The sequence below is a fragment of the Phalacrocorax carbo genome, unplaced genomic scaffold (genome assembly GCF_963921805.1).
Source record: "Phalacrocorax carbo unplaced genomic scaffold, bPhaCar2.1 SCAFFOLD_36, whole genome shotgun sequence".
Taxonomy (NCBI): domain Eukaryota; kingdom Metazoa; phylum Chordata; class Aves; order Suliformes; family Phalacrocoracidae; genus Phalacrocorax; species Phalacrocorax carbo.
The window spans coordinates 424,072-438,013 of record NW_026990495.1 but is presented as its reverse complement, the minus strand read 5'-3'; the positions used below and the strand labels follow the sequence as shown (position 1 = coordinate 438,013).

Here is a 13,942-nt window from a genome sequence, read left to right as displayed (position 1 = left end):
ATTCAGCAGATGTGGTATATAGCAAGGCTTAGAAAGAATCTGTGGAGGAATACCCACTGCCTTTAGTCCTAGGAAAAGATCTATGGAACGTTCCAGGCATAAGGCTCCCCTTTTTGTCTGTATGGTCCTAAGGGCTGAATGGTCCACGTCCACCCATCCTATTAATTTGAAGGCTCTATTGGCATTTCCAGTTCCCGGCCCCTACAGAGTGAGTAAGCTTGTCAACAGCTTTGCTCTCCAAGCACAGGCAGGGCTCTCCCTTCAGACTAGCGACAAACCCTTCTTGGTGCAAGGGCGGTACCCTTCCTTTCTTCAGTGAAAACTCATCACGTAGATGCCTGTCCTTGTACCACTGAGAATTCAACACGACAGACACCCGGGAGAGCTGGTTTCAGGTAGCGGGTGGGCTTTGAGTGCATAGCCAACAGTGGGGCTTGTTTGCCCCTGCTGCTGTAGTTTGCCCTGTGGCGATGGCCAGATTATGGGCTGAATATGTATAATCCCTATTCCACCACAGGCTTATAAGCAAGGCTACCGTATTAAAACCTACGCTTCCCACGCACCATTAACAGAAGAAGCAAAGAGACACCGAGAGCAACAATAACCATCCCTTGGATATAGAGGGCAGCCCTGAACTCAGAAGGGTTTCCTGGCTCTGGAAACCCAGAAGGCACTGAAAGATCTAGAGCAAGAAGTCGTGGAAGCTCCCGCGTTAGCCCTGCCAGGCTACAACAATCAGTTTCTATCAGATTTCCCTGAACAGGAGGGACAGCCGGTTGGCCCCAAAAGGTCAGCAAGGCGCAGCATGTTCCTCAGGAGAACTAGACCTCGTAACTCAGGGCCCGATTTCATGGACTGAGGCTGTTGCAGCAGCAGCTGTGGTGGTGGAGAAAGCAAGAAATAGTGTCCTGGGGCACCTCCTAAGGCTAAGGGTTCATTCCTTACTTCCTTGTCCTCCCCTCCAGAGTTCAAGCAAGTGCGGATGTGCCACTGTGGGGAATTACGTTGGGTTATGGCAATAACCGTACATGGTCCTTGCCTTCTTTGGCGGAACCTTCCATAAATGCAACAAGATACACTCAAACCGCTGCCTCTCCCCCAGGCTGTCTTGCCCTGGCTCTCTGCCGACAGGAGGGAGCAGTGGGTGGTGTCAGCCTGGGGGGGTGGCAGGAGGGAGAGCGGGCGGTGAGAGGCGTGGGGGTGAGAGGACATGGGGCGGTGATGGGCCCAGGGCTGTTGGGAGAGCCAGCGTGGGCCCCGGGGCTGATGGGAGGTGACGCTGGGTGGCGAAGGCCCAGGGGGTGGCGGGAGGGACAGCACAGACCTCGGGGTGTGACAGGACACCGGGCAGCGACAGACCTGGGGGGTGACAGGACAGCAGGCTGCTGGAACCCCCTCCCCTAAGGGCCACTCGGTATTAGGGCAACGAGGGCGGGGCTGCCACACCCACATGATGCAGGACTTTCTTCATAATGTGCTGAGCATATAAGAGGACCATGACACCGCGTGCTGCAGTAGACGCCATCCCAGAGCAGGCACCGCCTGGCCCCAACCATGTCCTGTGTCCACTACAAGTTCTTCTCCAAGCTGAACTATGATACGGTCACCTTCAGCGGCCTCCACATCACCCTGCGCGACCTCAAGCGCCAGATCATGGGCCGCGAGAAGCTGAAGGCGACCAGGAGCGACCTGCAGATCTCCAACGCCCAGACCAAGGAAGGTGCGTGGGGGCGGCGGGCGCGGGGCCTCGGGGACCAGTGCGGAGCTGCACCCCGGCGGGGAGCTGCATTGCAGGGGGGAGCAGCACCCCAGTAGGGAGTTGCACCCCAGCGGGGACCTGCACCACTGCGGAAAGCGACAACCCGCAGGGGCCCTGCACCACCTGCCCCGGCGCCCCCAGGGGCCCTGGCACCACCTGCCAGACGGTGGGCTGGCCCCGCTGGTAGGTGACGGTGTGGAGCCGGGCAGGCTCACCGGACACCGGCAGCCCTGGGGCAGAGGGCAGCACACAGGCACTGACCGGTGGCGGCATGGCCGTGGTGGTGAAGCGCATGTCGGACACCTCCGATGCCGTCGGCAGCTGCAGAGGGAACCTCTCTGTTGGGGGAAGCAAAGAGGGGTGGTGGGGTGAGCTACTGGTGGGCAGAGCCCCTTGGGGGGTTACCCGGAGGGCAGGAGCACCACGAGGAGCAGGAGCCTGCTGCTGTACCCGCCATGGCAGCGGGTCAGTGTGGGGTTTGTCTGGGGCAAAGAGTGTTCTGGGGTTCTGTCCCCATGGCGATCATTCCACCAGCACCTGCCTCAGCCAGCCCTGCCAGGGTTTCATTTCTCATGCCACAGCAACTGCCCGTCTCAATGACTTCCCATCCTGCTGATGGTTTCCTGTCCTCAATGCTCATTTCTCAAACCGGTGAGGGTTTCCCATCCCCACGATGGATTCCCATCCCCACGGTGGTTTCTCAGACCCGTGATGGTTTCCTATCCCAACGGTTTCCCATGCCCACATTTCCCTTCCCAAGCATTGTTTTTGCAGGGAGCTGAATTTCCTGCCCAAGGGGAAGGGATGCAGCCAGTACGGGTGGCCCTGCGATGCCAGTGTGTGAGCTGCCCCATCCTGCCCCAGTGGGGGGGGATGGGGCACTTTTGGGGGGTGTTTTTGTGCTTCCCGTCTCTGGAATCCTTACACGTGCACACAGAGTACTGTTCTTTTATAACCTTGCCCGTGCAGGAGCCCTGACTAAATGTTGACCTGATCTTGGAAAGAACAAAGTGGAGCTTGAGTGAAGATGGCCGACTTGCTCAGATTTTTCTGAGCACTCTAACCTTTTACAGTTCCGGGACTGTAACTTTCCATAATGGAGATCTAGTAACAGAAGCGATGCTAACCTAAGCGAAAAGAAAACAGGATTTTAAATATCAGTGGAATATCTGCCCATGGAGTCATGTTCTGCAAAGGCAGAAGTCCCTTCAAAAAGCCTGTGCCTCCTTTTAATTTGATCTGCATTTGTTGAGTGTGTTGAGACGATAAAAGTCGGTGTTACCTATAAAAGGTTGCTTTTCTCTCTGTAAAGGGATTCTCTGAAGTGCTGTGTAATGACATACTGATATACGTTCTTACAAACTGACTACTGCTTTTTTCTGTACTGATGTTGTTTTCAGAATACACAGATGATGACGCCCTGATTCCGAGGAACTCCTCGGTAATTGTCAGAAGGATCCCTGCTGGAGGAGTTAAAGCTACCAGCAGAACCTCTGTTACGTGAGTATCCGTAAAGCGGTGTAGTCTTTGCTAGGGGGTTCAGTGAGGTCACTGGTTTAATGGATATTAGTTTACCAGTGGCGTTCCAACTGCATCTCCCTTGTTAAAGCGGCTGTTAGTTTTTGTTGTCCTGGGGTAGGTTTCAATGGACCTGTCCCAAAGCAGACTGACCTTTTTAGGCCTGCTGGGACATGGGCTTCAGGCTCCAACAACGGTAACTTCTAAGATGATTCTGTTGGGTTTGTTCTTGGGCTTGATTGTTCTGAGACCCGAGCTGTAGATGCTGGTTCCTCCAGGTGGAGAGATGCCTTATGCTATGGGCTTGCTTGTATTGCTTTCAGAGTAAAGACAGATACGCACTGTAGTGTATGCTTAGAATTTGTTCCCATCCAGAGGAGCCCGATTGTCAGTGTTTGGCTATTTCCTGCATTTGCGGGAGGAGGCAGGATATGGCAGGTACTCTGAGGCCCCAGATCTGGGGTGTATTGGTTGAGATTACAGCTACTCAAACGTGATCCTGCCTACAGGATTGTTGTGGTCATTTTGGGATTTGGGATTTTTTTTTAGTTGCACTGAATGTGAGAATTTGAGAATGAGAGCAGTTTATGTGTATGAATAGATGGCCACATTCACTAGATTATCCGAACAATGTCCTGATGGGCAGGTTTTATAACCTGTTTCACTGCTTGATGTTGGGCACAAGTGCTCTATTTTAAGCTCTGATCACCTTCCTTTCTTTCTCCTTCCAGAAGTCGAACGGAGCCAGTGAGCGGAACACCAAAAGCAGTATGTAAAAGCACAGGGTCACACCTTTTTCTGCACACTGCACTGAACTCTGAACAACGTAGCCTTGTATGAAATTTTCCAAACACTAGCTTCATATAATTTCTTCCAGTAAAACATAGCCTATGCTGTAAAGACAATGGATTTGATTCAGCATAGTAAGAACTGCGTAATGCCATCATTTGCACAGTTCTCATGGGACTATTGGTATTTGTGCCCAGTCACGCATTGTATTTCATCCTGAATATGCGAGGCTATTTCCTGAATGGCTTTGTGTTGTACAGATAAGGTACGATTGGTTATAGGCGATGTAGGTTCAAGGTTTGCACGACTGGACGTGGTGCCGTGCTCTCCATCTGTCTGTCTACAGCTAGTAACGTGTCTGTTGGCGTAGCTGCTTGTGCGCTTTGTGTTTCTTGCAATGAAAATGCTCCGGAGTGTATTTTTGCCATTTTCACCTTGTATCACTTAGCTTCGGTTTTTACTTGCTTTGCCCAACAGTTTTTGAAAACGTTCATAAAAAACACTGAGAAACCATTGTTGTTAAACTTGGTACTGTTTCTGGCTTTGACGTGGGGGTTCAAACAAAAACTAAAACTGACATACGCCCTACGTTCTGAGGACAGTTCTGGGCAGCTAAACGAGTCCTTTCCGTGCCTTTGAATACCTGGGTATTTGTTCCTGGAACTGTTTAATTGCAGTGATATTGTTTGGGCTCCTCCAAGTACATGAATGTCTTTAACAGATTGCCCTGAATGTAAATATCGTTGCTACACAAAGTGGTATTCTAAAGTTCTGCATTTGCTCTTCCCGCTTTCTCTGATGCAGCAGCTTCATCTAATAGCTTGTCTGCAAATGAAAATACCTGAAACCCAGTGTACAAATTTTGGCGCAAGGTTAGAGCCTGGGGCCTTTGTGGGGCATTTTTCATCAGGCTGGAAAACACTGTCCTTCTGCTGCTGAAATATAAATAAGTAACAGAAGGAAATGCTTGACTGGTAATAGCCTGGATTTTGATTTAGTCTTCTGTTCAGTTGCTTTAGTTCTCTTTAGTTTCTGATTAGTCTTCCGTTTGAAATGGCAGTTCATACATTGACTGTCGATTCTGGATTTTGGATTATTTGGGGGTTGTTGGTTGTCGAGTCGTGTCCCCGCCCCTCCCCAGTTCTTCTGCAGTATTGCCTTAGGGTGGCAAACAAGTTTCATGGAGGTGTTGGTTCTAACTGACTGGTTGGAGGGACTGGCAGGAAATACTTCAGTAGAAATATAAAGGAAACAAAAAAAGACCCAGGGCTGGAGGGCCGTGGAAGGTGGCCGTTGGGCAAACGTGCTGAACAGTACATCAGTTACCCTTCCTGACCCATTTGACAAGGTTCCCTCTCTGAGATACTCTGGAGCAACAAGCTGATCTCAAGCGGGTCTGGTTAGTCTAGTTTCTTCTCATTAACCGCACGGGCACTCTTAAGCTGGCGTAGCTTTGCACTTTGCCTTGAGCAAATGCAAATGACACGAGGTCGGAAATGCCTCTTGCAGTCACACTCGGAGCGCATCGTGCAGACTTTCAGACTACGGTAGAGGTTAACTATTGCTATGTTTGGACTGTACAACTTGAATATGTGTTTAATTTTTTGTGAACAGATGGATGACTCCTCTGCATCTGCTTCTCTGTCCCAGCTTATTCAGGTATATCTATATTCTTACCAAATACTTCAAAAAAAAAAAAAAAAAGTGTTTGCTTCATATTTTTAAATCTTGCACTGTGATCCAGAGCTGTATAACTGTTGTAATGCGAACAATGCTTTACTTTAATTCTTAATAATGTCAAGTATTTATGTTAACCTTAAAATGTGTGTATGCTTTGATCCTCTCCTGTAAAGAGCAGTTGCCACTTTGGGGAGATAGAAGGGGAGAACCTTACCAGCACCAACGTCACGTTGCACTAGTGCTCATCTTCAAGACACAAAGGAGAAGCACTTCAGAGGCTGTTTGCCCTTTTTCATACATTCCGTTAGTTCTGCTTTGGGGAGGAGCGCTATTTTTACAGAAGCATGTCACTGGCTGTAAGGGACGGACATTCCAGGGGGTGTGGAGCAGCCAAATTAGAGGCGTGCCTGGAACACGGACAATTGCAGGGCTATTTCTGAATTTCTAGTCCTCAGAGCTGCAGATCCATTCTTTGACCGCTGCACAATTTCATCAGCTGTCGTATAGATACAGTGGGCAACACAATCTGATTTCCTTGAACGCAGACTGTGTACGCTGTGATTATGTCCCTAACCGTGTCTAGGAACACACCCACGCGTGTGTGTGGCATGCTGGCGGAGGTGACCTTCTGGAACTCCTGCCACGCCGCGTTTTGCTGTGGAGCTGCTGGCGGTTTTTGCCCGGGAATGTGTAACTTTGGCTGGGAAAGCACTAGTCATTGCGCCTTGTGAGAAGGCGTAGTGCTAGCCAATTCAGTGCCTGGGCTTTAAAGTTACAAAGCTCAGAGAAGGCAGGGCCTAAGGCAAAGGTGCTCGTTCTTTCTTCTGAAAAGAAAGGCTGGAGTTCATTCCCAAGACAGAGAAACCTCTCCCCACTAGCCACTTCTTCCCTCTCTCACCACAGACATGAAATTGTGGACACGTGGCAAAAATATTGGAAAAAATAATTCATTTGGAAGGTAGCCACCAGAAGAAACTGGTCTGCATTAGTGCTGTCCCTAAACGTGTCCTTGGTTCTGTAAACTTAGGTGAAGTTTTACTCTAAAATGTGAGAAGCCGTCCAAGAGGTGCACACATTGAAGCTTTTGAGAACATTGAAGTATTTCAGAACAATACAGGAACAACACCTCAGAGCAGCTCAAAACTGTGACTTACTCTACCCTCTTTAGCGCAGACTGGCTCAGCAGGGAGTCAATGTGTTGTAAAAAGTCCTCTGGTTTATTACTGCTATGTACGAAATGCCATATTTGAACTTTTGCCTATCCCTAGAAATGTTTTGTGGGTTTTGGATGTGTCTTGTACATCTCTTGGGTTCAAGCAAATCAGTCAAGTGTCTGTGAAGTTTTCTGTCACGGTTAATGGAAATGATTTCATAGGTGTCGATCTGCATTATGTTACAGTTGAGGAAAAACTGTGTATAGGAAACAACCATTTAATAAAATGCTGAAAGTAGTTGGTTGCTCTTGCGAAGGAATGCACCTAAAAGCAAAGACACGAGTGGCTGATCTGAAGGCTTGGTGCTGGACGGTCCAAAGAATGTACAGTCCCTCCCTTAGACCCTGCTGGTATCTGCACTAGTGTGTAATTAAAACGTTTGAACAAATAGTACTTCAAAAACCAAGAAATCAGCTGGTTTCCTTCATATGAAGATCTAGTTCTGCGTAAGGCTTGTATTACAATTTGCATGGTAAAAGGACACGGCCAGCTGGAGAAACCTGCAGGTTTTGCTTACCGTAGTTAGCTCACTTAACACGAAGAAGTTAGCAGGGGCTCTAAAGTGTTTCTAACGTGCGTGTCGACTAACGGCCTGTTACACAGACTGCCAGTCTGGCTGAAGCCAGCGCTTCCGAAGAAGACAAAATAAAAGCGATGATGATACAGTCTTGCCGTGCATATGATCCAATCAAGTAAGTGTTGATAACGCCAGATCTGTTCCCCAACGATTACGGAGGAATGCTAGAGATGGTTGTTTTAACAAGAGAGATACATGCACCCCTTTTTCTTTTTCTCCCAAAAAACCTAGTTACATGAAGAACAGCCTGGGTCTACCTCCGCCATCATATACTTGCTTTCGTTGTGGAAAACCTGGCCACTATATAAAGAACTGCCCAACAAACGGGGTAAGGTTGGGGGGGGACTTCTGGTGTTACTTTGGTTTTGTTTTTTACCTTGGCAGTGAGGTAACAGACACATGAACACGCATATTAAGACGTGTTTCTCTTGGGGTGAAATAGAGAGGTTACATGGCAAAGTTGCAAAGCCCTTCAAAATTCAAGGGACACCTGCAATTACCAAGGCAAAATTTTCTTTTTTCCAGGCCACCACAACAAACATAGCCAGAGATCTTTCTCTGTCAACTTTCATGCATATTTTTCTGTATTTCAATATGACTGGAAATTTATTTTGGGTTTGAACCCTTTCTAAAGACACTTCACAGTTATTAGTATTTCGTACAAAACCAGGATGTTTCTGCTGGCCCCATCTATTGGATATCTGCCTGGTGTAATGACACAAGCCTCTGGCTGAGTGTCCCTGCCATTTAACAACAATCACGGAGATGTCGTTTTAAGTGTGGGTCTTGAGATACGCCTGCATTTCTTTTCCTGCCAGGACAAGAGTTTTGAGCCTGTTCCCAGAATTAGGAGGAGCACGGGCATTCCAAGGAGTTTCATGGTGGAGGTGAAAGATCCCAACACAAAGGGTGCTATGCTGACCAGCACGGGAAAATATGCCATACCAATTATTAATGCGTAAGTATGGGACTAACGGGACTGACCCAGGAGCGAAGGAGAGGAACCGTGCGTCAATGTCCGGGCGGCAATGCAGCCGAGTGGGCCAGCACCTCTAGTTACGGGGGAGGAAGCACTGGCATTGCATCTTAACCTTAACACCCGTGATACTTTCTAATCCCAAGGCCCTAAAATAGGACGCTCCTCCTGTTCATGCCCCTGGAAGCTGCTTAAACTTGTGGCGTGCTAAGAATCAGTATTTCTGCAAAAGGTTTCCGAGGTGTTTGCAGTGGAGTCGTTCTCTTTGAAAGCGCGTTTTGCTTCTGTCCGATGCTGCAAAGGCTCCTTGCAAAAGTTAACAAGTTGCTGTGGGAGTGAGGTTTCCTCCCCCTCTGACTTTTATCACCTCCCCTGTGTGAAAGAGGCTGCAGTTCTCCTGTTGCTATAAACTAAGAAAATACTACTGTGTGCTGACAAGAGCGGCTGCTCTAAAATGCACTCGGTGGCACTTCTGGTGTTCTGCCGTGGACCTCCTTTTGTAGAAGCTCTAACATAGACTTCTTCCATTTCCAAAACTTCATTACTCGGAGACTGACTTGATCCTCAGCCTGCCATTTACTTTTACCCTCTGGCAACAGAGGAGAGGTGGGATTCATTTCACACGATTTCTAGCTGTCAAAAAGTTATTTGCCTAGTCTGAGCTGATTTCTCCATTGACCCAATGAATGGGAGAGGTCTGCAGCAGGAAAATTGTTCCCCCTCCCTCTTCTCATCCTGTGGCTGTAGAAAAGGACTTTCAACTAGCGGCCTACGTTTTAGAAGGCTAATGTGGAGTGAGAAGAATTCCACCTGTTCTCTTCCCCTGAGAAAAGCCAAAGCTTGGAAAAGTTCTCCTTGACCCACCTTTAACTTTTTGCTCTCTCCTTCCCCACCCCGCTCCAGGGAAGCTTATGCCAGAGGAAAGAAGGAAAAGCCTCCCTTTCTACCAGAAGAGCCGGCCTCCTCCTCCCCCTCCGATGAGCCTATTCCAGATGAGCTCTTGTGTCCGCTCTGTAAAGATATAATGACCGACGCAGCTGTTATTCCCTGCTGTGGAAACAGTTATTGTGACGAATGTAAGTGTGACCCCATGGCTGTTAATTCAAAACATCACCTCTGATCCTCTGAAAGCAGAAACAGGAGATCAGGAAATTACTGTGTCACCGGTTCTATGTAGTACTTAAGCCCAGCCTGAATAGGAAAGGACTCTTCTCCTATAAAGGGCAAAAGAAAGGCCGAAAGCTTTTTCCTCCTTTTTATGTATCTCGTTAAATCCCCTTCGCACGTGGAAGGACGAGTATGAGAAGAGGGCGTAACTGCGCTGGTGATGACACTATTAGATAGCGAATGCATTTCGTTTGTCCACAGCCCTTTCCCTCCTACAAAATTACAGAGCCAACGCTGGTGACTTCCTGTGGTCTGCAGCAATCGGGTAGTTGGGCATTTAATGCACATTCTCCTCCACGGGAGAGTTGGCTGAAACCTTCAGAACTCAAACCCGCTAACGGGTTTTTGAGGTCTCTTTTATTCACTAGCCCTGAGGTTGGTGACTTCTCACTGTACTAGAGAGTGGAAAAAAGGTGAGTCAAGACATCAAGACACCGCCTACTCCACACCTCCAGATGTTACAGGAGTGAAACATCAGGGCTGTACCGTTATTGGCTGCATACTAGAAAATTATTAGGCTACTGAACTGAGCTTCATGTTCCCAATTCAAGATCATCTTCACCCATTAATCATATACATGGTTTTATAACTGATGAGAACCCCAAAAACGTCCTTAGTTTGGCTAAAATCTATTTTGACGACTCTAATTGCACACAGGTATTAGAACAGCGTTACTGGATTCTGAGGATCATACCTGCCCAACGTGTCATCAGAGCGATGTTTCTCCTGATGCTTTAGCTGCCAACAAGATCCTACGCCAGGTAACGTGATGGCTTTTCCGTGAACTGCTTGTAAGAGAAGTCTATTCCTGAAAAGCTGAAAGGGAAGAAAACATGAATCGGCAGCTCCTGAAGCAGGGCTAAATTGGACAAGGCTACATTTATTTACTCCTCCAGTGCATGATCCCTTGTTACAGAAGCTTACAACTCCTTAGAGACAGTCTGGCAAATTCAGGTCACAGTTTTAACGTGATTGCCTCCCTTTCAAATTCGGTGTTGACACTGAAGTGCTTTAAATACAGACACCCTGAGTTACCAGTCATTAATGCCGGCGCTTAATGCGATGTGTTCCTACCCCTGCCTGCTGATTTATTTTAGGATTGATAGCATTTACAGGAACAGGCGAGTGATGTTCCTCTGTGGAGCCTTTTGTTTGTGTGCCTCCTGAAGTTTCCTATCCCCTTTTTGTCCGTGTTTTTCTGCCTCTAGGCTGTGAACAACTTCCAAAATGGAACTGGCTACCCTCGGCAGCAGCAGCCGCAGCAGCCGCCACCGCCACCACCTCCACCACCACTCCTGACTGTCGGGCCTCCCGCCGCGCTGGTGACGGCCGCTAACCTTTCTAAACCTTCCTCTCAGCCAATCGGCGGGTTGTTGGAGGAGAAGGTTAGTTTGATTTCAGCATAGGCACTGATCCTTGTCTTTTAGCAGAGCTTCGTTTCCAACTCTTTCCAACCGTTTTTTGCCAAGGGCCGTCAGGTTCCGCTACTAAGACAAGCAGCACTGCCGAGTCGTCTGGGCCCCCAAGGACAATCAATACCCACAACGGGTAAGTAACGCTAACTTTAGAATTCCTTTAAAAGTCTTATCTTCAGATAAACTGAATGGGATTTTTTTCTTTTTCCCTCCCCACTGCAACAGGTCATCCAGTGAGAGCCACTACAATTCGCTCAGCAGGTGGCGGATCAGGCTGCGAACTGTAAGTGTCCCACAGAAATTCAATGCATTACTACCGGTAACTGTACTACTACTCCTGGTTAAAGGAGGCCGTAACACGTAACTCCTGCAACAGCTGATTTGCAATGAATAAGTACGCACAGGTAGTTGTGGAGAACACAAGCGGTAATTAATTTTGAAATGGCTTACTTTGAATGGCCTTTAACAAAGGGATCTGTGCTTGCACTAAGATTATTTAAAATAAAACATCAGCACAGGACTGACAAGGGGACTGCCAAAAACCAACACTTTCTCGGGAAACCGTAATCACATACGAAAATTAAATATAATTATAGGATCAAGTGGAAAGCCAGGCTAGAAACTTGGAAGCAGAAACTTTACATGCTAACAAGTTCTTCAATTTGCAGTAGCATCATTACATAAACACATGGAGAGAGGATAAAAAAACCACAAACCAAACCAAACAAAGCAAACCAAATTTGAGAGGAAAAATGCTGGGGAGTGTGACTCTTTTTTCTTTCTTTTTGTGTGTGGTTTTTTTTCAGGTCCAAGTCTCCCTGCAGTGCTTCATCTTACTGTAGAAGTTCGTATACCTACACCAAGTCAAGATCCAGTTCTTCCCCCACTCACTCCTACTCTCGATCATTCAGTCGTTCCCAGTCTCGTTCCTCCCCGCGATCGCCGCCGTATCCAAGAAGAGGCAAAGGGAAGAGTCGTAACTATCGCTCCAGGTCAAGGTCACGCGGCTCTCACCATTCAAGGCTAAGGTCACCCCCGCACAGAAGATACCATTCACGGTCAAGGTCTCCGGTGTTTAGGGGCCAGTCTCCAACTAAACGGACTCTACCTCAAGGGGAAGGAGAAAGGGAGTGTTTTAACAGGTCCAGAGAGGTTCCACCATATGATAGGAAAGCTTACGAGGGCAGATCCCGTGACTGGAGGGATCCATTTGAAAAGGAAAGATACAGAGAACGGCGAGGGAACTCTAGGCACCGGAGTGAGACGTTTTACAAGGGCTATGCTGTTGGCTGTCAACCTCCACCTCCACAAAACCGAGAGGACTTTTCTCCAGGTAGGTTTGGTCCACCTGGCACCACAGAAGAGAATTTGCCATGTGCTCAGGGACGTAGGCAGGATTATCCTGCTGGGCAGAGGCACAGAAACCATCATACAGCTGGAAATTGCCCTGAAAAACCATGTGGAAGGGAGAGCCGTGGCATCAAAGATCCTGAAACATCAAAAAAGAAAGAGGTGGAAAAACCACTGGGAGACAAGAAAGGCAATAAAGATAAAAAGCACCGGAATGAAGGATTTCCAAATGCTGAGTTGTTGGAAGGTGTGAGAAAACCAAGAGAGGCAGCTGCAGCAGAAGGTGTTACAGCGGAGTCTGTCTTCAGGCTCCCAAGCAGAGATGATGCCACCCCTGTGAGAAATGAGCCAATGGAAACAGAGTCTAGTGCTTTCAGACTGGGGTCTGAAAAGGAGGAAGAAGAGAAGGATAAGCCAAAAGCAAAGACTGACAAGGCCAAGCGGAAAGTAGAAGTGGCTCTTCCTGCTAAGGCGGACAATACAGTAAAACCAGCTGAAGGTTCCAACGAGAAGGTGGACACGGGTCGTGACAAATCTCCTCGACTGGAACCTCCTGCGAAAAAGGCAAAGGAGGACTAGCCAAAGTCAGGCAGTGTTAAAACACCTTCCTCTTGAAAGGATGAGGGTGTTTTGATGCTGTCCTGCAGCGAGTAGTTGCTAGTTGGGAGGATAGAAGGGGAGTGCCTTATCAGCCAAGTTAGAGCCATTTCTGGAATACGGGCAATTGCATGGCTATTGTTCTCTTTGTTTACTCGCACCTGTATAAACACAAATCGCATGTTCATCAATAAAGTTAACATTCTTTTAGCCTCGCGTGTTCCCTGGCATGTCTGTGTTACATTTCTAACTAGCGTCTCACCATGAGCTAACAGAGATGTCTCAAAAATGATTAGGAAAAATGTGGGGATTGATAAGTCAGATTTCCTTTAAAAGGCAAGCCTAAACTTTGCCCCAAGAGAATTGACGGAAGCAGGAGATCATTCCCAAGAAATAGGGCACATCGATCACATCTCCCTTTCAGGCTGCTGCACTGACCCAGAGGGTAAAATTCCTACACCTCCCCAGCAAGAATCACAGTGACAGAGGGATCCTGGTGGGCGGGGGGTATTTGTGACATTAGAAGGAGTATTAAACCACTCCCATTTTTAATCTCTTCAGGACTATACGATGTCAAACCACCATCTGTAATCACTAGTCATAAATCTCTGCACACTAGTATCTTCAAAGTGGGATGCATATTGTGTGTTTAAAAGACACAAGTTTTTTTACTTTTCAATTCAAGTTTAAAACCTGCAAGCTTACCCCATGCTTCATTTTCCCTCTGGTTGCAAGGTAAGTCATCCAAACAAAGGCCCACCAGAAGTAGATGACCAACACCTGTAGCCACTGCGTTTATTGTATTTCCTACAGTTATTGACCTGAGTTCACTTCAACGGCAATGGTGCATTCTAATATTCCAGCGTACCAATTGCCATTTCCTATGTAGAAGCCATTAAC

At 47.8% G+C, this 13,942-nt stretch overlaps 1 protein-coding gene across 1 annotated transcript; it reads left to right on the top strand.

The window, feature by feature from the left end:
- Positions 1-1,554: 1,554 nt before the first annotated feature.
- Positions 1,555-13,060, top strand: LOC135311284 (E3 ubiquitin-protein ligase RBBP6-like). The gene is given in 12 exon segments (XM_064440410.1): positions 1,555-1,720; positions 3,160-3,259; positions 4,009-4,045; positions 5,681-5,725; positions 7,564-7,652; positions 7,769-7,865; positions 8,356-8,495; positions 9,417-9,589; positions 10,338-10,441; positions 10,889-11,065; positions 11,321-11,328; positions 11,902-13,060. Coding segments are annotated over 12 exon segments (2,295 nt in total).
- Positions 13,061-13,942: the final 882 nt, after the last annotated feature.